The sequence below is a fragment of the Amborella trichopoda genome, chromosome 11 (genome assembly GCF_054954075.1).
Source record: "Amborella trichopoda isolate Santa Cruz 75 chromosome 11, AtrichopodaSantaCruz75HAP2 v2.0, whole genome shotgun sequence".
Classification (NCBI taxonomy): domain Eukaryota; kingdom Viridiplantae; phylum Streptophyta; class Magnoliopsida; order Amborellales; family Amborellaceae; genus Amborella; species Amborella trichopoda.
The window spans coordinates 3,470,001-3,492,460 of NC_142346.1; the positions used below are offsets into that span (position 1 = coordinate 3,470,001).

Genomic DNA, 22,460 nt, shown 5'->3' on the forward strand with positions numbered 1-22,460 from the left:
TGTTTTTTTTTTTTTTTTTGTAACCCATGATAGAATTTTTTGTAATCCATGATCGAATGTTTTGTAATACATGATCGAAATGTTTGTTTTTTTTTTTGTAATCCATGATCGAAATGTTTGTTTTTTTTTTTGTAATCCATGATTGAATTTTTTGTTTTTTGCTTTTTTTGTAACCCATGATAGAGTTTTTTGTAATCCATGATTGAATTTTTTGTAATCCATGATCGAACTATTTTTTTCTTTTTTTGTAATCCACGATTGAATTTTTTGTTTTTTTTTGTTTGTTTTTTTTGTTTGTTTTTTTTTGTAATCCATGATCGAATTTTATGTAATCCATGATCGAATTTTATGTAATCCATGATTGAATTTTTTGAAAATTTGTGATTTTTTTTGTTTAATCCATGATCGAATTTTTTTTTGTAATCCATGATAGAATTTTTTGAAAATTTGTGATTTTTTTTTTAATCCATGATCGATTTTTTTGAAAATTTGTTATTTTTTTTTTTAATCCATATTATTCAAAGAGAAAACGAGAGAGATGATGATTCTGAGGCCACCCTATCCCAGCCATATTATTCACATATCGAGTCTCAACACCAACAGTGTAGGGATAAGCACGAAATACTGTAAATTAAATGCTGAATGGCGGTTCATGCAGGGAAAGAACATATCAATATTCGCATATTCATTCAAAAACATGAAAATTCTTAATGGAGTACCCTCATTTTTTATTGAATTCCTAAAAAACAATATTTATAATGAATTTTAATAATTTTTTCGAATTTTCTTTAAGCTTTATTCTGACCGATTCACCCGATTTTCGATCCGGATCACCGATCCGGATCGGTTTTTTGGAAGCCCGATCCGGTTCACCGATCCGTTTTTTAAACCATTGGTCTCTCGTATAATATTAAGGTAACACCTCAGGTATCGGGTGGAGCCTAATAAAATAATATAATAATGTGTTATAAGAATTTAAATTCGGAGAGGTGAGGATTCCCACTTTAGAAAGTTTTGAGATTTCTCTCTCTAGTTGAAACGCAGTGGGCGTTTTCTCTCTCTAGACGAATTTTTATCGGAAGGTCCCTCTCAAATATTTTAGGTAAGTGTCTTCATTATCTTGAAAAATAATCCGTTCTTTTTAAAAATGAAATGAAATAATTATTACTGCTTATTATGATGAATTTTAGGCACGATAAATTTTATGCACAAGCGACTTCATTATTTTGAAAAATAATTTTTTTAATAAAATTATTAAATTAGAAATTTTAAATGCTGTAAATTCTTAGAAATAAATTTATTTATTTATTTTTCTTTATTAGAAATTTTAAATACTGTAAATTCTTAAAAATAAATTTATTTATTTATTTTTCTTTATTAGAAATTTTAAATCCAGTAAATTCTTAAAAATAAATTTATTTATTTATTTTTCTTGTCTATTGTTAAAATTTTTTAGAAATAAAATTATTAGAAATAAGTGTGATAGTTCTGCTTTTACTAAAATTGTGAGATTTCTTTCTACTGTTTTTGAATATTTAAACATTGTAAATTTCATCTGCAAATGTCTGCCTTATTATTTGAAAAGTGATATTTTTGTAATTGATTATAGCATTGTCTGTGAAATGTTTATTTGCAAATTGACATCCCATAAATTGTGATAATTCTGTATTCTTGAATTTCGATAAGAATTTTTTTTATACATATTAGATTGGTAATTATGCTAGAATGTCTTTACGAACTGCTAACTTTCTAAATTTGAGCCAAAATATTTAACTGGTTATTGAAAATGATTGTTAATAATGGTTTCAGTGAAATTCATATTAATAATTTCAGTGATATGTTTGGTACATGATATTGCTGCTTTCGAATGTTTAAAAAGATTTAGAAATACTTTAAGTATGCAAGTGGACTCATCCGGTTCGCCGGTGAGGTATAAGTGGACCTATCTGAGACGCCGGTAGGAATTTAGTGGACTCATTCGGTACGGCGGTGAGGTATAAGTGGACCTACAGGGATTAAGTGGACCTATCTGAGACGCCGATAGGGATTAAGTGGACCCATCAAGACGCTGATGGGGTATATAGGTGACTTACTTGAGACGCCAGTAGGGTAATTTGTGAAATCTTTTGAATTATGCATTGCCGTTAAAATGTTATACGCATTTCAATTATTCGAATTATACTTAATTATGCATTTTTTTTTTTAAAGTGAACTGTTAATGCATTTGTGTTAATAGATCTCTATTTTGAAAATATTGATACCTTTCAATCATGATTATTTTTAGGATTATGATGATCACTTACTGAGTAGCCAACCTCATCAAATTATGGTAAACATTTTTTCAAGATAACTGCGGTTTCATTTTGAGTGCTCGTCAAGATCAACCTTGAAAGGTATTGTAGTTGTGCTTAAACTTTCTTTTGTTACCTTGTAAGAATTCGCCACTGTAAATTTGTCCTATCAAGAGATGTATATATGTTTTGACTGTCGCATCTCAGGAATATTAGTATTGTAAATTCTTGGGGTGTGACAATTGTCGATTAAGATTATTGCTAACCGTTTTTTTTTTTGGATTTCTTATAAGTAGGTAGCTACTCATGCCGATGTTGGATGATATTTTAAGAAATTATGCTGTGTGTTCTCCTCTGAGCAAAGCTAGAAGTCTAGAGCTCACCCTTGTGCTACTAACAGTGATGTTGGATAACACTTTCGGAAAAGGATTGTACAAAATGCCTGTCCTTGGGCATCCTATAGCTTATAGCTTTCACAACCATCTGATGTTAAAAAGAGACGGTTCGGGTATGGTTTTCCTCAGCTCCAAGTTTGTCAAAGAAATTTGAGTACCATCCTTGTTGACATCTCAGCAGCTGCAATGATAACATTTGATACTTTTCCTTCTGCATAGTGGCTATTGATGTTGTGTGCCACTTTTTTCTTCTGTTTTTGCTTTTAATTGATTTTGGGACTCAATAAGAGCTGAATCCACTACCCAAAACATCCACCTCCATGATCAAGCTTGATCTTAGGCAAATATAACTTTTTCAAACTGGTCTTTCCTTTAGATGGGAATGTAGCTTTGTACATTTTGTTGAGGCCCCTATCACTGCAAAAGACCAAGCTAAGTGATCATTTCAACATTGACTTGTGCTTGTTCACATTTTTATTGTAAGCCTTTGATTGAAATGTTTGTAGGAATCCCATGAACTATGTGCTATATACAGTATGCTTTGAAATTTGTCAGTAAAAATTCATGTGTTGTTTTGTCATTTTTCCACAAGCACTCATTTCTTCCACATAATAGAGAACCTGGTTGTACTTCTATTGTTTTCTCCAAAAAAAACAAGTTGCATTTGGTTGTATTTGCTAATGGCCCTATTATATGTCTTATTCTTGGACCTTTTCCCTAAAAAGTTGGAAGTGCTTACTAACTCCCTTTGGAGGAGTTATTTTGAAGTTAACCTGTCTAAAAATCACTCTACACAACTAGTTTGAGTTTTTATTTATTTATTTTATATCGATAATTTCTAAGTTCAAAGGATTATTGCTCCAAAATTTAGGGTACCATAAATACCCTAGCTTAAGTTTCACTTGAGGTAGCAGTAGACTGTATGCTCATGCAGTAGTAAAATATAATTTGGGTAGTGGGTAAATGGCTCTCTTTTACCATCTGTCTTTTTTGTGTGATTACCCTTACTATTATTCCTAGGTATTCTCCTCAAGCCGTTAGAGAATCTAACAGCTAATGTCTCTTATTTTTTATAAAATATTTTTTCAAATTCTAAGCACTATCAATAGCACAATTTCTTCTATTTAAATTACACTTTTGATGGCTAGAACTGATTGTGACCTTTTTATACTATAATACAAAATGCAATAAGTCTTATTCCATAATTTCTCTAAAAATTGTTGATTTGACTTGGAATTGCCCTGGTTATCCAATATTCCAATGTTTCCATTTTCTTTATAACTATAGCTCGGTCCGACTAGGTAATTATTTGACCTAAAAAATTAGAGTAAGGCATTTAGGCTGGTTCCAAGTTTTAAATAACTGGCAACTGCCAGGGTCAAGCCGAACTTGAGCTTAGCTTGGGGCTCTATAGGGGTGGCCAAGCTTGACTAGAATGGGACCTAAAAAGGCTTGGCCTCATTCGAGCAGGAAAAAATAGGAGAAAATACTTGGCAGACTAGGCATGTCATAACCCAAGCTTAGATTGGGCCAACGCGGGCTTACAATATCCCTAGGCAAGCGTCGAACTGCTGGGGCAACCCTAGCTGAGGCCAAATTCAATTACAGTAAAAATATAGAAAAGCAAAACAATAAGAAGCAAAACGGTGGGGCCAGGCCAAGCAGGCTGACCCCTGTGACACACCTAGACTAGGGCTGGACCAGTCCTATCTGTGGGTTGTGGTGGCTCAGCCCTAGATCAGCCCTCATACTACATTTTGTTGCCCATGCCCAAATTTTTAGAGCCAAGCCGGCCGGGCCCGGTTTGCCAGCCCCACTTAGTTACTTTCAGTTATGGGATTGTATACTATGATACCATTTATCTTCGTTACAAGGTCACAAACTACTCCTATCCATTAGATATCAAATTGGATGACTTGCTATATTTTATAAAGTTCTAGAAATTTTTTTTGAACTTTGAGTGTCGTCAATGACACTCTTACAACAATCTGATTTGCTTCTCATGGACAAGGATAATTGTGATCTCTTTGTACAAAAATTAAAAGGAAAGCTTTCTATAATTCCCCTGCTGTATAAAAGTTATATATTTCTTCCCCTATCTTGCCGTCCAATTTATATCAAGTGAGCCTCTAACCATTTGATATAGATCTGACACCTCAGAGTATTTTATTTTAATATATTTTTTGCAAGTTATATGATTTCAAAATTTGGTAGGTGTGATCACCTCAATTGGGCGCATCTAAAGTTTTTATATGAAATTTGGTACACGTGATCACTTCAATGGGTCACATCTATTTTTTTTTAAAAAACAATTCCCTATAAAAAAAAATAACCAAAATACCTCTAAAAATTTTAATGGTATTTTGGTTATTGTATTTTTTCAGGAATATTTTTTAATAGTTTTTGCAAGGGCGAATTTAAGAGAAGAATGGATGCCCAAAATTTGGTGCCAAATATTTTGTAAAAAAAAAAGTTTAGAATCAAATAGTGTAGAGGCATGACATAGTGATTGAGTACATCTCAACCCTTCGTTACAGTTAGATAGATAGAAGTACATAACTTATGGTACACATAAAAATACTTCTATGAAAGTATTTTCACGTGAAAGAACTCTCCTATGTGTGAAAGTATTTTCACATGAAAGAACTTCCCTTATGTGACTAAGTGTGGAATTTTTTTTTTCACACCAATTAGTGTAAAAAAAAATGCATTAGAACCAATTGAAATTGACGTAAAAAAACTCGGCCACTTAATCACATGAAGAAGTTCTTTCAAGCGTTGATAGAAAAACAGGGCGATCTAAACACTAATTGTCTAGTTTTTGGTTTTGGGCGGTTTTGGTGATAGACCGGTATTTTTAAAAAAAATTCAAAAAAATATATAAAAATTCTCAAAAAATAAGGAATTCGATTTGTAATGCATTTTTTTAATATTCTTTATGTAATGGCAAAGATTAAAACTTATTTTTGTCATTAATATTCACTTTAATTCAAAAATCGACTCGTTAAAATCTATTTCTCATTAATTTCAACTTCATTTGAATGTGTTTTGTTTTAATCATTCTTTATATAATTTTTTTTTTTTTTATCTTTTTTATTTTTCCAACACTTTTTTTGATCGCCCGCGACTTGCCCGATTAGAACAGTTGAATCAGCCGGTTTACCAGTTAGGCCGGTTAAACCACTTACGGGCCCACATCTGATTAACCGTTTCAGTTCGATTTTGCGAACACTGCTTTCAAGCACGTACCAAAAGTATCCTTACAGCAGGGGAAGTATAAAAAACTTTTCCAAAAAAAGGGTAAAAGATCTCATTGTATACTTTTCCTCGAGTTAATGGGCAATGATTTCATGCCGGTTGCATAGTAATATAATACAATAATCTTAAAAAATCATGTTAAGGCTATTTTTTTGATCCAAAATTTAAAATATACACTCTTTTCATTCTAATGAACAATCACAAAAAAAGAAAAAATTGAAAACGTAATCTCGAAAATAATTTTTTAGCCCAATTAACATAAGCCATCTATTTTGCAAGTATGCTTAGACCTAAGCTTTAGAAGACTTTTTTCTTTTCCAATTTTTTTAAATGGTTTTATTATCTGAACAATATTAATTTTTTTATTTTTTGAATTTTTAAAAGCTAAGATTTTGAAATTCACCAAATGAATGGTCTAGATTCATTATTGGAAGGGACTCGTTTTGAATATATCTAGGATTCAAATCAAAATTTTTTTTTTTTTTTGGAGATTGATTATTGAGATTTTTTTTTTTATATAGAGATTTGATTATTGAGATGAAAAGAGTGTGTAAAAAAATTTGGATGATAAGAATATCAAAAACATGATTTTCTAGTTGCATTATATTACGGTACAAAGGTTGAAAGAAGCGGGTGTCTTGAATTATCTGCCGTTGCTTTCTAATCTTGCCTTTGACCCGCCGCTCCACCTTCCCTTCACACCCCTCCCTTCCCCTGACCTGCCCTGCAATTCCCTTTCTCCTTCCTTAACTACTCTCTCTCTCTCTCTCTCTCTCTCTCCGACTAAAAGTCTACAAAAGCCCTATCTCTTCTGGGCCAGCAATTCTCTCTCTACAAATTCCCTCTCTGTTTCTCGACCCACTACGTCTCTCTCTCTCGATCTTGCCATCGAGTGGAGCTTCTTGGGCCCTCATCTCTCTACCTTTCCTTCAGCCTGCCACCCAATTCTCCTGCCCATTCAACCCATCTCTTTCACTGTAATTTCACAGGAGCTTTCTGGGCTCTTCAATTCCCGTCAGCCTGCAACCCAACGCTCCTTGCTTTTATATAAACAAATACCCCATATCCTCTCTCTCTGCAGCTGAAATACAGGAGCTTCTTCGGCCTCAATTCAGTGAGTCTGTCTTTTCCTCTTATCTTTCTCTCTATACGCTTCCTCTATCCCCCTTTCCTCTCCGCTCTCTCCCTCTATCTTTTATCTTCTTCCACCCTCATTTCACCCCAACTTCTTATTTCTTCTCTCTTTGTCCTGCCAATTTTATGCTCGTTCTTTTCCTTCATCTACTAAGCTTTCAGCTACTAGTGCCCGTTTGAATCCCCATAAAAAGCTTGAAATCCAAACTCTTCGGGTTTGATTCCCAATTTTGTCGTTGGTTTTTCTACTCTATTTTAGCTTTCAGCTACTAGTGCCTTTCTGAATTCCCTAAAAAAGTTAGAAATGCAGAGGAATAGTCCAATTAGACTTTAAAAACCTCTCCTTGCGGCTTTCTCATAAGATGGAATCCACGCCGCCCCACCATGAATCTCAAAAGAAACCCACCATCTTCACCTATGAAGCTCCATGGCAAATCTATGGCCTAAACTGGTCAGTAAGGAATGACAAAAAATTCAGGCTAGGAATAGGTAGTTTCTTAGAAGATTATGGTAATAAGGTTGAGCTTGTCGACCTTAATGAAGAGTCAGGTGAATTTCAAAGTGACCCACGTCTTGTTTTTGATCATCCATACCCTGCAACCAAGATAATGTTCCTTCCTGACAAGGAATGTGTCAAACCTGATCTCATGGCCACATCTGGTGATTACCTCAGAATTTGGCAAATTTATGACGATCGGATTGAGCTCAAAAGCCTATTGAATGGTAACAAAAACAGTGAATACTCAGCCCCATTAACCTCTTTTGATTGGAACGAATTAGATAATCGAAGAATTGGGACCTCTAGTATCGATACTACTTGTACCATTTGGGATATAGAGAGAGAAATAGTTGATACACAGTTAATTGCCCATGATAAAGAGGTCTATGATATAGCTTGGGGTGGGGTTGGGGTATTTGCTTCTGTATCAGCTGATGGTTCAGTGAGAGTTTTCGATCTTAGAGATAAAGAACATTCAACCATTATATACGAGAATCCACAACCTGATACGCCTCTGCTCAGATTAGCCTGGAACAAACAAGACCCGAGGTTCATGGCTGCTGTTTTAATGGACAGTAACAAAATTGTGGTTTTGGATATTAGATACCCAACTTTTCCAGTGGCTGAGTTGCAAAAACACCAAGCTAGTGTTAATGCACTAGCATGGGCACCTCATAGCACATGTCACATGTGCTCTGCTGGAGATGATTCTCAAGCTCTTATATGGGAACTGAATAATTCGAGCCAGCCGGTTATGGATGATTTAAACCCAATTCTCTCTTATACTTCAGAAGCTGAGATCAACCAGTTGCAGTGGTCTTCTTTGCAACCTGATTGGATAGCCATTGCCTTTATGAACAAGATGCAGATCCTAAGAGTTTGAAGCTATTGGTTCCATGGACTTGACTCACTTTTGTAAGCTTTTGGTATGGTCTTGGAGGGCTCTTAACTCTGAAAGTGTCAAGGCTCATGAATCACAAGCATTTGAGACTACAGAAGGATGGGAATAGTTAACTGACATATTCTATTGGTGATTTGGGATGGTTCGGAGAGTAATACATTGAATAAGTAGGGGCAATGGGTATTTATGGCTTGTTTCTAACTGATGCTGCTGACGCTTATGAAGTCTGTATTTCTTTGCTCTCATTCTCCATCTGATTTTCTTTTTTCTCAAATTAATTTACCAATTGACATAAGAATTTGGAGGAATGATGCAGTGACAGGTTATTTGGAGAACTTTATGAAGTATTGAGCAATATTTAATAATGCCTTATTCATCAATCTTTGTATGTAGTTTTTAATCATTCTAGTTCTTTTCTTAGAGAGTATACCCTGCATTTTTGTTTATCTTTGGATGATTATTAAGCTTCGAGCGTGCTGGTTTTCATTTCTATCAGTGGCTTTTTGGTTTTTTTTTCTTTTCTTATGGTCGAAATTTTCTCCTTTTATATTGATATTCTTTTTCGCTCTTAGTTTCTGCCAATCTGGGTTTTGCTTTCCCTCCTTAGAAAAATGACAATTCATTTAGCAGTCTTATTGTGCTTATTACTTTCTTTCAGGTCTGCCCCCTGTTTATTTATTTGAAATGAGGCAGAACAATTTAATAGAGTTGCTTATGACCCATATAACCGTTGTAATTCTAGTAAACATTCTAAACTTTATTTATGAATGTTTTTGGATGTTAAAATAGTAAAAAAGAAACATTCCACTGTTAAAAATTCTAGCAAAACCTACATCTTTAGAGGTATCAGAATCCTTAGAAAAGCCCATGTAAGAGAGTGATCAAATTCCTAACTTTAGAAAGCAAGGAAAAGTAACCACAAAAGCATCTTATGTCTATCCTGTATGTAGCTAAATTCTGTTGTTGATATTCAATATGACAAGGTAGTCATTAGATATATGATGTTAAATCATGGGATCCTATATGTTCATATTTGATGCATGGCTTTTGACATTGTCTTTATCTCTATACTCCTTTCAAAAAAAGGCTTGATTAGCTTGTTTGTGCTTTTTGGGGGCAAGGGTTTGAAGTTTGAACCTTGACGTCCCTCGCCCAAACTCATGATAAGAGATGTGCATCCTGGAGATTTGAACCCTGTTCAGTTCCCTACTCATAGATGTTGTCTAAGCTTCCGATCTTGCTACAGGGACTTGTGTCCCTCTGATCGGTGCATCCATGTTTGTGTATGTGAGCTGTGTCATGTGACTTTTTTGAACATGTCTTCTGCTGAATTATAGACCTGTTACGTGATTTTCTGACATACATTCTTGTTAATTTCTACATCTCCAGAATGATTTGTTTGGTTTAACTTCGGACTCTTTCTTCTATTGTCATAAAAATTAGACTGGATGCTGGTTGAATTGAATTTGTTATAGATGAGTTTGAATTAGCCTGCCTGATTGGCTCATTTGTTAACTTGTCAATTTGATGATTGATCTCTGAGTGTCAGATTTTTGGAACTCACTATGTCTGCTCAGAAACTTACTGAAAAAGAAGTACCAAGTCAGGCCAAGAAACCCTATGTTAACTTGGCCAAACTCTAGTGACCCCTTTGAGAGAATCAGCTCTTATTGAATAATGAATTTGGTTGCCTTCGTCTTAGACTTTGTCAGTCTGGCGTTTCCCTTGTACAATTTTGAGCACTATTTCCAAGTTCTGTATTTAATAATTAGTGACCAGGTTCTTGTTTATATTTTAAGTAATATTAACAATCGATTTAAATTTTTGAACATTCAATGAGTTAAAGGCTCAAAGACTGGGTCATGTCATGTGTATTCAGTTTCACAGCACTCATTTCTTTGTTTTTACCTTGTTTATATTTGAAGTAATATTAACAATCGATTTAAATTTTTGAACATTCAATGAGTTAAAGGCTCAAAGGCTAGGTCATGTCATGTGTATTGAGTTTCACAGCACCCATTTCTTATTTTTACCTCAATTTCATGTTCTGATGTAGGTCTCGTCTAGAATTTCTTGCATATTTCTATTCCTGTAGGGAGGTTTTCGACATGGATTATTCGGCTAATTCAACATAGCTATGACATGCGATAACATCATCCGATGCACAGATTTTAGTATGGGGAGCCTTTGCCCATCTTTTAATGTATTGGTTACACATTTCAATCCATATAAAATGCCACCAAAATATTAACTGTTAATGTATAGAAAATGTTGTGTAGTCTTTACCAAACTCTAGTTAGTTAATAGACCATATATAAGGCTTATTGCACCTTGCATTGAGAGTTATGTTGCCCGTTTCGAACATGTTATGATTCCATGACAAAGCTCACAGTAACTTCTTAGATATGGCTATGGTTCTCCATGGTCCTTAACTCTCCATGGTCCTCAACTGGTCAGCTCACTTTTTCCAAATAGTTCTATAATTCTTTCGAACTATTTGGAAATTAAAAATCAAGTACTTTTTTATTATAATTTTGAAAGAAGATAGCTGATTTCATACTTTTCGTTTTTCCTAATTGTAGCCCCACTTAATTCAATCTCAAAATAACATATCAAGAACTTTAGCTTATGCATTTTCCTAATTTTGAAAAAAATACAAATTCAAATCATGTGATTAGATTTGACACATTTCGTTTTCAACATTGATTTTCATTTTGAAACTCACATTATAAAAATGCACAAGCTGAAGTTACCCTAGAAGGAAACATTTGTTCAGTATCGGCAATTAGGAGCAATTAGGAGTACTTTTTGTCATGGAAAAAGTTTATATAGAGCTGACGCATTAAACAATCAAACTAGAGCCGACCTCAAAAACTTTCATTAGAAGAGGTTGTTTTGATACCCAAATATCCTCAAATTGATCATCTCGACATCAAGATAAACTAGAGCCTAGCTCAAAAATTTCATTAGAAGAGGTTGTTTTGATGTCCAAATATCCTCAAATTGATCATCTCGACATCAAGATATATGGACCTGAGTAAAAAATAAATTTCAACTTTTGAAAATAGTGCATCTTGACATTTTTGGACAGTCAATTTTCAAGATTTTCAAGTTTTCATAGATATGCTCGATCTACACTATTTTTGAAGCTTTAAATTTTATAATTAAAGATGAAAATATATTTTAAGGGTATCACAAAGGTTTCTAGTATTGAAACCGCAATTCTCGGCACTATTTGAAAGTGCGATTTATTTTGATTGTTTAGAACCTCGGCAAGTTTTTTTATTGTCATAGAACAAATCAAGACAAAGAATATCTAGATGATTAAAAGGACTACAGAATGAACTTGATTTCAAGAGATTTGGATGAGTAATGGATGAGAAATCTAGAAGAAGGCAAATATGGCTCAAAAACACTCTGTGAAATATTCATTTTGGGGGAAAAATACTAGAGATGGGGAGGGAGGAGATGAATCTTTTTTTTAGATTTTTTTTAATTTTTTTTCAAGACCCTCGAATTGTGCACTCGGGGGACTCGGAGGCCGAGTCCAGATATGCTGGATTGGAGAGCCACCAAGCCTGATGACACTTTGAGCTTCAATCGTGCTTGCTTGCTTCCTTATGAAAAGAGATATTAATGTGACACCTCAAGAAAGTTCCATGGGTTGGCTGACTCGTCCTCGAAGGGGCGACTGTATGAGTTCTGCACTGTCAAAACTCGGAGCTCAGGCCGTAACAATAAGCACATAGAAAAGGACGCCGTTAGCATGCGGCCGGGCCGCATATTGTAGAAATGCAGGCTTGGTAATAAATATATATTTTAAATATTATTTGATCTTAATTTTTAGAGAATATATAATCTTTTACATAAAAATCATGAATATGAAAATAAAAAATTTAAAAAGTAGAAATAATAATTATACTAAAAAAACATTTGGACCGTTAATTGCAATTGTAAAACTGCGATCCAGCCCGCATGAAACTATTTTCCTTTTATAATACTCTTAAATACTATGAATACAAATGTCTGGTCCGCAAAAAGATTGGGGAGCACCATACCTGATGGCAGATTGTGCCTTGGTCCATGCGAGCATAAGCATACAATAAAAGCCCAACACATATATATACAAAACTTGTTGCTACAAGCCGAACTCTTCACATTAACTTTGATAGAAACCGCACGTAAGTTTCCAATCTTGAGCATTCTCATAGCATTTTTTTCCCACCTAAAAAAAGAAAAAAAAAGGAAAAAAAGAAAAGGAAAGAAACAAAGAGCTGAACCCATGTTGCGAAATTATGTGATTTATGTAAGCAAATAATCAATTTGTATTTCAAATAATTAATAAACTTGGGAAAAAAAGCTAAAATTCCCCTTCTTAATCAGAAAGTGTATGAATTGTTTTAAGTTCAATTGATGAAGATCTTGGCGGCAGAAGAGGCTCTGGGGAAGAAGGCGAACTTCTTTGCGATCCAAAGCTGTTTGAGATGAGCTAGTCTATACTCATTCTTGATATCAACTTTTTCCAGCTCTTTGGCATTCGATAGCAAGAAGCCAATCAATTCCACATCTTCCTCGATGCCACTAAGACACTTGACATCCACTCTCTTGAGGCAACTCAACCAGGTCTCATAATCAAAATTAGTTTTTCTCCAGTATGATCTACTGATTTGATTCGGGGGTTTTGCTTTGCTGAGCTAGAGAGACAAAAAAGAAAAAGAAAAAGAAAACATATGTCAATAAAACCCAAACAAATAATATCAGAAAAACTCTTGGCGAAGTGTGGTCTCTTTCCAAAATCCATGTCAATTTGAGAAAATATGGAACCTAAAATATCAAAATAGATTATTTTAGAAGAATTAGAATGAACAGTCCCAAATTGATAAATGATAAAGCAAATATCTTATCAAATCTAAGACTTAAAATTTATCTTTTTTCTTTCTCAGATTCATGATAGTCATGAGTCAAGATTATCCATCTTAAATCATATTCGAATCCAGAATCCGTCTCTAACATGGATTTTGGGAGGAGACTTCATATGAATATGGTGAGTGCAGTGATGCACCAAAACACCACCCAAGAAATGACCGTGAAAAAGTGAAGGAAAATAGTGCTGCTAAATCTTGCCAATGCTTACCCAAAGAGACAATGTTTCCAAGAAAGGACAACTTCTTAGCAGGCATAAAAAGCCCATAACCTCTTTGGTTTCCCTAGAATTGATGCCAAATATAAAGTCCTCAGATAAGTATATGTGGTAGAAAGCCGCTCGCTCTCATCTCCACTAAATCATTTATGCACTTGTAAATGAAATCTCCATGACAAGAACACGATTTCTTAGTCAAAAAATTAAATGATTAAGAAAAATAGAAAGAGAATACTCATTCCCACCCAAGTTTTTCTCTCACTTTTTTCCTCAAAACAACCTTTCCTCAAAAAACGCAAGGCAAAAAATTATTATTATTTGGATGGAAATGCCCATTCCGTACAAACTAAGCTCCCAAGTAGCGTACTGCCGAAGTGTGTCTTTGCATTGTCGGAGTGTGTCTTTGCACTACCGGAGCGCGTTCTCATAATGCCAAAGCGTTGTGGCTCAGACCTGCATTGCTGGAGCGCACATTCAGAATGCCGAATCACTGTGGCTCAAGAGATTTCATTGTCGGAGCAGAATGCTAGAACGCGTCTTTACACTACAGGAGCGAGTTATCATAATGCCGGAGCGTTGCGGCTCAGACCTGCATCGCCAGAGCGCACATTCAGAATGCCGGAGCGCATGTTTGTACTTACTGCCGGAGTGCGTGTGAAAACAGGAGAGAAGGATGTGTGAAAACAAACAAAGGTAGTTTACTCTTATTTCATGCTACTTTTGGGTTAGGGGGTTATTTGCTAGAAAAGGTATTTTGGGGAAAAAAGTGTGAGAAAAGATTGGAGTGGGTAAGTTGCATAGATAGTCCATTTTAGGGTGTTTGTTGTAATTTTCCCTCAATTATATGGATGGCAGTCAGCATGTGAGCCTGCACATGTAAGAAACGCTGGCTTGGCAATAAATATATTTTTAAATATAATTTGATCTTAATTTTTAGATGAATATAAAAAACAAAATAAATTTTTTAAAATAAAAATAATAATTATATTAAAAAACATTTGGACCATTCGTTACAATTATTTTTAGATGAACCACCTATTTGCATCTATCTTTAATATATGGATGCTTTATACCTCTAAATCGCATATTATACAAACAAAAACGTTTATATAAGGATGCAAGCTTATAATGTAGAATTACATATGCACCTCAAAAATCCATCAGAAAAGTTAGTTTCAATGTTGAAAAACCCTTTGATTGATCATCTCAACATCGAGATGTATGACCATAAAAAATAAAAAGATTCTAAATCTAAAAAATAATGCATTTTACAATACATTATCTACACCGTCCATTTCAAGACTTTCATATGTTTATAGATCTACTTGATTTTGACCATTTTTAAAATTTAAAATTTTATAATTAGATATAAAAATAATTTTTTGAGATAATCCTAAGAACATTTTTGAAAGTGCACCTTATCTCTACATTTTTGAAAGTGCACCTTATCTCTACAGTTTTGAGATAACCACATTTTTGAAAGTGCACCTTATCTCTACATTTTTGAAAGTGCACCTTATCTCTACATTTTTGAGATAACCACATTTTTGAAAGTGCACCTTATCTCTACAGTTTTGAGATAACCAGATTTTTTAAAGTGCACCTTATCTCTAGATTTTTGAAAGTGCACCTTATCTCTACATTTTTGAAAGTGCACCTTATCTCTACATTTTTGAGATAACCACATTTTTGAAAGTGCACCTTATCTCTACAGCTACGAATGCATCCGTATGCAAATTGCACCCTTATATAAATGTGGTCTAGCCCGCATAAAACAAGTATTCAAATTGTATTCTACCTCTTAGGGAGGTTATTGTCTATTTACTCCCTTGGGTTAAACCCGCCTAAGATTAGTTTTAGGACCCCAAATTTTGGGTATATAACCTATTTGACACATCGATTATTCTTAATAAAAAAATTTCTAGTTGTACTCTCTAAGTACTTAAAAAAATAATGCTTCAAAATTGAATAGAAACCACCCTATTTTTGGAGGGTGAGATATAAGTGTTAGAAAATATAAATTTCAATTTTTTTTTACAATAATTATCTGGTAACTTTATGGGGGTTGGCAAAATTTAATATTGGAAAAAAATCTTCCCCAAGAGGTCATTTGATCGTGGGAGTAGACGTAAACTAAGCTATAATTTGGAAACTACAAAATAAACTTAATATAATGAACAATTTTAGGTGAGGCTTGTATAAGGTTACATCCTTGCACTGCTGATAAATGCTTATAATTTGGAAAGTACAAAATGAAACTTAATATAATGAACAATTTTAGGCGAGGCTTGTCTAAGGTTACGTCCTTGCACTGCTGAAGTAAGGCGCATCTCAAAACCATCCCAAAAGATGCGGACTCGTTGCTAGAAGGCCTTGCAATCGCATGAAAAACCTATTGTGACCCCCTAATTATGAAATTTAAAGTTTTTTAAAAAAAGTAGTGTCAATCAGGCAGATCTATAAGCACTTAAAATCTTGAAATTGGCCGTCTACATAATGTGTTAGAAGATGAAATGTTATTAAGACTTGAAATCCCTTCTTTTTCATATCAATGAATCTCGAGGTCAAAATGAGCAATTAGGGGGTTTTCCAGCATAAGTTTTCTTTGAGTGTACGTAACTTTTGCTATATAAGGTTGACACCTTATATAAACATTTCCCAGTATAAATATATTTGTAGGAAACATAATGTAACAAGTAATTTAAATAAAAATAAAGTCATGATACGTGAAAATAACGGAATGGTTGGACTTGCAGTTCGTAGAACAACTAGTTTATACATTTGATTGGAAAGTCCACTCGTCCATTACTGATTCATTGGACCATCCGGTTTATTATCCTATGTTAAAATGGACAAGCAACCGATTCAATGGTTTGTAGTTCGATTGGACTCGTTAGATCCTTAAATCATTGCAAGATTAATAATAACAACAATAACAATAGCAAACCTCGGCAAATGCAATTTCTTCTCCTTTCAGGATTCCTCAGGGGAACTATTATAGTATTCTAAAGAAGATCTTTTAAATTTATTATGAAGTGTAGACTTAAAAGTTCAAAAGAAATTCAAAAGGGAGTGGAACAAAGCTTCAAAATTGGGATTGATGGGGGGATTGTTCACCTGCATCTGTGTCAGATCGTTGGATTAGCAATGTGAATCAAGTACAGATCGGTTTGGATTGGTGATCCAAAAAATTATAAATAAATAAAATAAAATAAAAATTTAAATAGAGGTTTATAGGGTGAAGATGTAGAGGGCGCTTTATAAAAAGAAAAAAAAAAGTATAAGGAGGTCTTAGGGGGGAATCAACTGTGGCCCATACCACTAGGCCTGGTTTGATCTGATCAATTCCCATCCAAATCTACGATCAGGATCCGATATTACCAGGTTTTAACATGGTGGAGTGGAATATTCTAAAAGACTTGTTGAAACCGTTTCCTCGAATAGAAACCTAATAATGTATGCTTATGAGGAATTCTGTAATACATTATTAACAAGTTATGTAATTTCGAATCCAGTTTTTGTTTTAACGAATTTGGGGCTTCTTATTTCTAACCCCTAGGTAGCTAAATTTTCCTTTTAATCTTATGTCGAGGTCGATTTTAGGGGATTTTAATCCGAACACCTAAAATCTTTTATATTTAACTTTTTCTACAGACAAAGAGCCTACTTATTCACAATCGTCCATCTTTAAGGGGTTCTTCCTTTTGGAATTCTGGTGCAGCTGTCATCATGGTTATTTCTCTTCGAATCTTGGTGCAGTTGGTTATAGGGGAATCATTAGAAACGACACTGTTGGTTTGATAGTAACTTTCGAATCTTGCTGCAACTGGTTATGAGAAATCATCAGAAATGACACTGTTGGTTTTATAGTCACTTTGGTAGTCCCATTGGATTCCACATCTAAGAATGTCGCAGTTTCAGGCTTTAGCTCTGGGCATTGCTTTGGCACGAATTGGACTATCAGCCTTTAGCCTTTAACCATTGAGAGTGACTGCAATTTGCTTGTGCTTGTGGAATCCTTGACCCAAATAGAGTAGAAACCCATTGAGGCGTCACATCATTCTAGCCAACTACAGAGCCAAACTATCATCCTCTGCAGATCACCATTGGCAGATTCTTCGTGTGTTTATTATTGCCTGGCAAACAAGGCGTTATCGATGGCAGAAGCTACAGTATCGTGGACTTGCCCACCAGGTTTCATCCCTTTTGTATTGCAAGATATCATTGCTTTCCACCTTGAGAGGGTTGTTTAAAACTATGTTTCCATAAAACAAACAAGCCCTACATGTTTTTATAATGGAAATTCCACCGCATAAAAATAGCCAATAGAAAAAATCCGATAATTATGATTTTAAATTACAAACTCATAAAAAAGCCAGGAATAACGACATAAATTTTAAATTAGAGACTTATGATTTTTTAATTTTAGATAATCCTATGAAAATAGATTTTTAGAAATTTTTTGAATTTTTTATTTCATTACATTATTAAATCAGGAAAAAGTTTATACAAGGATGCAACCTTATAATGCAGAACTACGGGTGCACCTCAAAAATCCATCCGAAAAGGTAGTTTTAATGTTGAAAAACCCTTTGATTTGATCATCTTGACATACAGATATATGACCATGGAAAATAAAAAGATTTTAAATCTTAGAAATAGTGCATTTTACAACATATTATCTACACCGTCCATTTTCAAGATTTTCATATGTTTACAAATGTACTTGATTTTAATCATTTTTTAAATTTAAAATTTTATAATTAGATATGAAAATAGATTTTGAGATAATCCTAAAAACATTTTACATCAAAACTATACCATGATAAAATTTGAAGGTGCACCTTGCCTCTACAGCTACGGATGTATCCGTATGCCAATTGCACCCATTATATTATATAGGAAAAATTATAAATACCCCATCTCTTCTCAATATCAACTTTCTAGACATCTTATCCTCAATATTTTTTTTTTCATACCCTAAACCCTAATCTTATTTTTTTTTTATTTACCTCTGTCAAATAGCTTTTTTTCTCTCTTGCCCTTTTCAATATATTATAAAATATATCTCTCTCCAAAAACTCACCCGAAACGAAAATTTAATCTCTCTGTACCCTAAACAAAATTTCTCTCTCTTTATGCCCTAAACAAAATTTCTCTCTCTCTCTCTCCCCTTACCCTGAGCATACGAAATCTCTCTCAAAGCAGTTTGGCCCACATTGGGACTGTCCAAGGGCAGTCAAAAATAGCGCATGCCCTCCCCATTTTGGGATCTTAGGAGCATCTGTTTTGCCCACATCCTCTTGGTTTTAAAAAAGGACATATTGAAAAATTTTGAAACATATTTTTTTTAGGAGAAAATGAAGGGAATACAACCTATCCATTTTATGAAAGAAAAATGGTGTTAAATCAACGCTCATGAGATTTGTTTAAACCACAATTGTTGTAAATTCCCCCCAAGGTATATGGTTTAGGTGGGCTAGGTTAGGGTATGGTGCATAGGAACTAAGGTGCATTAGGTAGGCTAAGGTTCATCGGGTACTATGATGTATGTTGTAGGATGTATGGTGTAGACAAGCTAAATTAGGGAATAGGATGTATGGGAGCTAGGGGTTCTAAAAGTGTATGGAAGCTAAAAATCTTAGGGAGTATGGGGTTGGGAGATGGAAATCCTAAGATGGTTGGAACTTTGGGACTCTAAAAAGCGTGGGGTTCTAAAGGCAGTTTCTATCTCTTAAAAAAATGTTTCTCTCTCTTCTCTACTTGGGTTTTAGACTTGCAAGTCAAGTAAAACCAAGAGCTAAGAACTCAAGAACTTTCACTCTAAAATGCTCAAGTGCTTAAGAATTTTATTACAATGACCAAGAGTGGAAGACCCCAAGAGAGCCATTACAAATGAGGTGGGTTTCTTTATATAGAGCAACCACTAAACAATGGTAGAATACTCAAAAGTACCCAAAATTGTAAAAAAAAAAAATATATTTAATGAATTAAAATATTAATCACGTTTTTTGACAAATGACTAAAATACCTATAAACACTTTTCAACAAATGACAAAACCATCTTTCCATGAGAGGCCCCTTGCTATTGCTAGTTTTCGGGAGTTTTTTCGGACATCTTGTACTCTTGTGTACGTTTTGATACCATTTGATTGTCTTGAAATATATTTGTTTAGGAAGAACCCAAAATCCGGCCAAGTACATAACTTTGAAACTCTTCATCCATCAATGTGGTATTATCTATGACGTTCCAAGTCTTCATTTTTATCACAAATCAAAGAGAACATTGTCATAATCATTTTACAATAAATTTTATTCGTTTTGGTCTCCATTTGAGCATATTACAAATTTGGGAAGTTGTCGGAAAATGGGATTCTGGCGACCGAAAAAGTATGTCTTTTTCAACCTCAAAATTCGTGTCTTCCAGCCTCCGATTATATGTAAAAATTGTACCAAACTGTAGCTCTTCGATGCACAGTCGCAATAGACCTGTATTTGTGATGATCTAATATCGGGATCTCAAGCTATGACCTCCAAAAGCATTGCATAATCTCTTGAATAGGATTTGAATTTTCATGTTTTTGAGCCCATATGCTTTCTAGAAATTTTCTCGTTTCGGGTCACTCCATGACGCATGCCTTATGTCAAAACGATTGGATCGTTGAGATCTAGCTCGTCTCCAAATTTAAGTTTAATTGGAATTAAATCGAGCAAGTTATGATCATTTAAAAATTATCCTGAAATGAGAAAACACAGTTTCAATAATGAAAATTGGTTCACTGAGGCTGCACTGCAATATTGTAGAACCCACCCTTTTATGGTAAGTTAGACCTAGAATAGTCTCGGAGGGTCTGATTGAGCCGAAATTTAGGACTTGGGGGATTTTCTACATTTTGGATCTAATGGCGATGGTATGGTATTGTTTGGAGACCCATAAGATAGGGTTGTAGTTGTAAGGTACATTTACATCACGATAGGAACTGGATTTGAAAACCAAATTTCGTCCTGATCATGTCAAAACGTATCAGAACGTGGCGAAATTTTATAGGTGTCTCTAGGATATCCCAAACTACCCTCGCATGAAATTTGAGCATTTTCTGACACTTCCTTAGAGGTCGCCCAGTTTTAGGCTTATGGTTGCAATGTTCCGGTGGTCTGGCGGTGTCTTAGGTACCGTTGGGACCAGGTTAATGCTGGCTCTTTTCTTATTCACCTCGGGGATACAAGTACATTAAAAATGATGTATAACAACTTGCCCCGTCGAATGCTACTCTTCGAGAGAAGCGAGAAGTGTAGCAGTCAAAATAAAACCTCGTCAAAATTCATCTTTCGAATCCTTACTAAGACGCTTTTATTGCTTCTCAAAAATATTTTTATTCTCGATCACCGACATCAACACAATCATTAAGGGGGAGATCTTGCTAAGCTTCTTCCCTCAGGGATGACCGAAGTGGATTCTAGCGACTAGGGGCCTTGCTTAAGGCCTTCCTTCCCAATGCTACTAGAATATGTTTTCTGGGGAAGTACACTGACCGAGTGCCTTGTAGAAGGGCTTGCCATTCCCACTCAACAAAACTTCCTAATGAGCCGATTGATGGGTACCTTGTAGAAGGGCTTACTCTCAATCCACTGGTATTTTTGTTTCCAACAACTGGGGGCCTTGCTTAAGGGCTTCCTTCCCAATGTTATCAAAATCAAGATGTGTTTGGCAGTCTGGGGGCTTACGTGGAGATTTTCTTCCCAATCCGTCAGATTTTATTTGAAGGGCTAGTGGTGGGGTGCCTTGCTTAGGGGCTTCCTTCTCCATTTACACCGAACCTTTGGTTTGTTTATATGGCTTTAGATAGAAAATTGAAGAGGGCCCTTTATGGGGTGCATGAACTGCTGCACCAGGACTTGGACTGATGGCACATGGGGAATCTCTTTGAGGGTTTACACCCAATATACAGGGCTTAGTCAGGTGCACGATGGTGGCTTACCTTGGAAGTCTAAATGTGTTGGCAACGGGAGCCTTAGTAAGACGGTCTCTTTTGGAGGCGTAAACGTGTTGGCAACGGGAGCCTTAGTAAGACGATCTCTTTTGGAGGCGTACACCCAATGTACCAAGCTTAGTCATGTGCATGTTGGTGGCTTACATTGGAAATCTAAACATGTCGGCAATGGGAACCTTAATTAAGACGATTACCCTCGGAACCAGAATATTGATCCGGGCTAGGCAATCAATTGCCTTATAAGAACTTCTATATCGAGTTGTCAACATGATCTTCCTGTTTTTGGTTGATGCCTTAGATTGGAGAGTCTCTTCAACAATTTCTTGACTTGTCATCTTATGATTCTTCTGATCTTCAGGGGCCCTTTAACGAGGCTGATCCGAATTGCTAGATTTTTCTGCAGCTTTTTTTAGTTTTGATAGCAATTCGGGTCTTTAACGAGGCTGACTCGGCTTCTTTTTCTTTTTAAGAGAAATCCTCCTCCTTGACAAGGATGGAGAGATTATAGCTGCATAAGGCTCAATGGGGTAACAAATACCATAAGCAAAGCTTTTATTGGGGAAATGGGCATTATTGGGGATGCTTTGGGTTTTGCAAAGTGATGAATGATTCACACTTGCTGGGTATTGGGGTGTTAGATGGACCAGGGTTCTGATGCATGAAAAAGACATTGGGGATAATGTATACTTGCACCACTGGGTTAGCAAGCTACTGAGGATGGCGACTTACCATCAAGGATTAAAGAAAAATGGAGTAATAGATCCTTGGGATGATGGTTTATTAGCAGTAGTGACCTGCTGGGGATGCTGGTCTACTTGGGATGGTTGAATATGCTTACTTCGATTCAAACT

At 35.0% G+C, this 22,460-nt stretch overlaps 1 protein-coding gene across 1 annotated transcript; it reads left to right on the forward strand.

Annotated features, from left to right (window-relative positions):
• The first annotated feature begins 7,183 nt into the window (after positions 1-7,183).
• LOC18441293 (WD repeat-containing protein LWD1) lies at positions 7,184-8,858 on the forward strand. Its single transcript, XM_006851411.4, has one exon. The coding sequence runs from the start codon at positions 7,441-7,443 to the stop codon at positions 8,458-8,460; it is 1,020 nt and encodes a 339-aa protein (XP_006851474.1). The 5' UTR covers positions 7,184-7,440; the 3' UTR covers positions 8,461-8,858.
• Positions 8,859-22,460: the final 13,602 nt, after the last annotated feature.

Bases quoted from the DNA above. Each gene is read 5' to 3' on its own strand.
- LOC18441293 (XM_006851411.4), top strand. From the start codon at position 7,441: ATGGAATCCACGCCGCCCCACCATGAATCTCAAAAGAAACCCACCATC.